At 60.7% G+C, this 1,700-nt stretch overlaps 1 protein-coding gene across 1 annotated transcript in view; it reads right to left on the bottom strand.

The window, feature by feature from the left end:
• Window positions 1–53: 53 nt before the first annotated feature.
• LAIR2 (leukocyte-associated immunoglobulin-like receptor 2) overlaps window positions 54–1,700 on the bottom strand; it is a 5,738-nt gene continuing 4,091 nt past the window's right edge. Inside the window, exon 3 of the mRNA XM_010853574.1 lies at window positions 54–1,329. Coding sequence (XP_010851876.1) covers window positions 848–1,329 — 482 coding nt within the window. The 3' untranslated portion in view covers window positions 54–847. The remainder of the gene's footprint in view (window positions 1,330–1,700) is intronic.

Here is a 1,700-nt window from a genome sequence, read left to right as displayed (position 1 = left end):
GGGCGGTGCAGAGCTTCGGCCAAACCCCCGAGTCTGGGGTCCAGTCGGGCTGCCCTGAGCTGGTTCCTCCCTTCCAATCCCTGTCCCTTTGGACAAGAACCTGTAAGCTCCTTTCTGCACAGGAAAAGGGGCGGAGGCTCTGAGAAGGTCCGGGAAGTGCCGCCCACGATGGGCTGTCCTGGCATTACTGCCGTCAGGCGCCCGGTGCAGGGTCATCTAGCCAGGTGGGTGCTGTTCCCGGGGTCCTTATGAGTGTCTGAGACACCCTGGTGCCCTGCGCCTGCCAGCCCCGTGCTGCGCTCTCACAGTCTCTGAGCCAAGTCCAGGAGAGGGCTGCGCCCTGATCCCAGCACAGAGCCCTCCCCAAGACACCCCTCCAGGCAGGGGTCAGCTACTCAGCAGCCAAGGAGCAGCACAGAGTGGTGGGGGAGCTGATGCCTCCAGGGAGTCCTGTGATGGTGGGGGGAGAGGAGAAGGACTGGTGCTGTGTGGGGGCTGCCCAGGGTCTGTTCCACTCAGCCTGGCGGCTCTCCATCCTGAGCATCCAACCATGGGCCACGCACGGTCTTTACTCAACCCCAGACAACACCCCGAGATTCCTGAGAAAAGGGGCCTGGGGCCAGACAAGGCGGAGCCCCCTGCTCCATCGTGCTGTGGTCACACCGTCTGCACCTCCGGGAGCTGTGCCCCGCATCACTGCCCAGACTCTTCATGGTGATCTTCTCTGGGGGTGGGGGGTCAGAGTGTGCTGGACGGACCCCAACTCCAGGACACCCTGGAGGCTGACCACACACAGGACAGGCATGGCCTCACCCCAAGAGTCCCCTGAAGCACCATCCAGCCCTGGTCAGGGGTCCCCTGGACCTTGTGACTTGCCTGGTGAGACCAGGCTCAGGGAGCTGAGCCAGGCGTGGAGGCAGGGGAGGCGTGGGCAGAGGGGACAGAAGCAGAGGGCTCGGGGGGCGGGGGTGCGGGCCAGTGGGCAGAGGGCACAGCGGGTCCCAGGCACACCTGCAGGCAGGGCAGAGACGGCCTCCTCAGTCCCCTCCAGGCTCAGGGCCTCACTGAGCGCTGACCAGGTGGACTCTTTTTGATAGAGGCAGTGATAACGCCCGACGGCATCTTCACGCAGAGCGGTGATGTGGAATCTGGCCTCGGTTTCCTGTTCACCTCGGGACGTGACACGCACATCCTTATAGTCCTTTCTATTACCCTTCTCCAGGCGGAAGCTCATAACCCCGGCAGGGCCCCGGCACACGATGCTCACCGGCCGCCCCCAGGGCACCACGGAGCCCGGCTCAGCTGAGATGGAGGGTCTGGGCAGGGTCCCTAGGAGGGGAGAGCAGGGCCACAGGGTCTGTCCTGAGGAGACCAGCACACAACGCAGTTCTCTCATCTTAGTGGAGACCACCACACCACACAACCCACGCATCTTAGTGGAGAATCACCACACAGCACAATTCTCTCATCTTAGTGGAGAATCACCACATGACACAATTCTCTCATCTTAGTCGAGAATCACCACACAGCACAATCCTCTCATCTTAGTGGAGAATTACCACATGACACAATTCTCTCATCTTAGTGGAGAATCACCACACAGCACAATTCTCTCATCTTAGTGGAGAATTACCACATGACACAATTCTCTCATCTTAGTCGAGAATCACCACACGACCCAATTCTCTCATCTTAGTCGA

Source organism: Bison bison, unplaced genomic scaffold (genome assembly GCF_000754665.1).
Source record: "Bison bison bison isolate TAMUID 2011002044 unplaced genomic scaffold, Bison_UMD1.0 scf7180017853183, whole genome shotgun sequence".
In the NCBI taxonomy this organism is placed as follows: Eukaryota; Metazoa; Chordata; class Mammalia; order Artiodactyla; family Bovidae; genus Bison; species Bison bison.
Note: the sequence above shows the minus strand (reverse complement) of the source record. Positions and strands in the feature narration are given on the sequence as shown.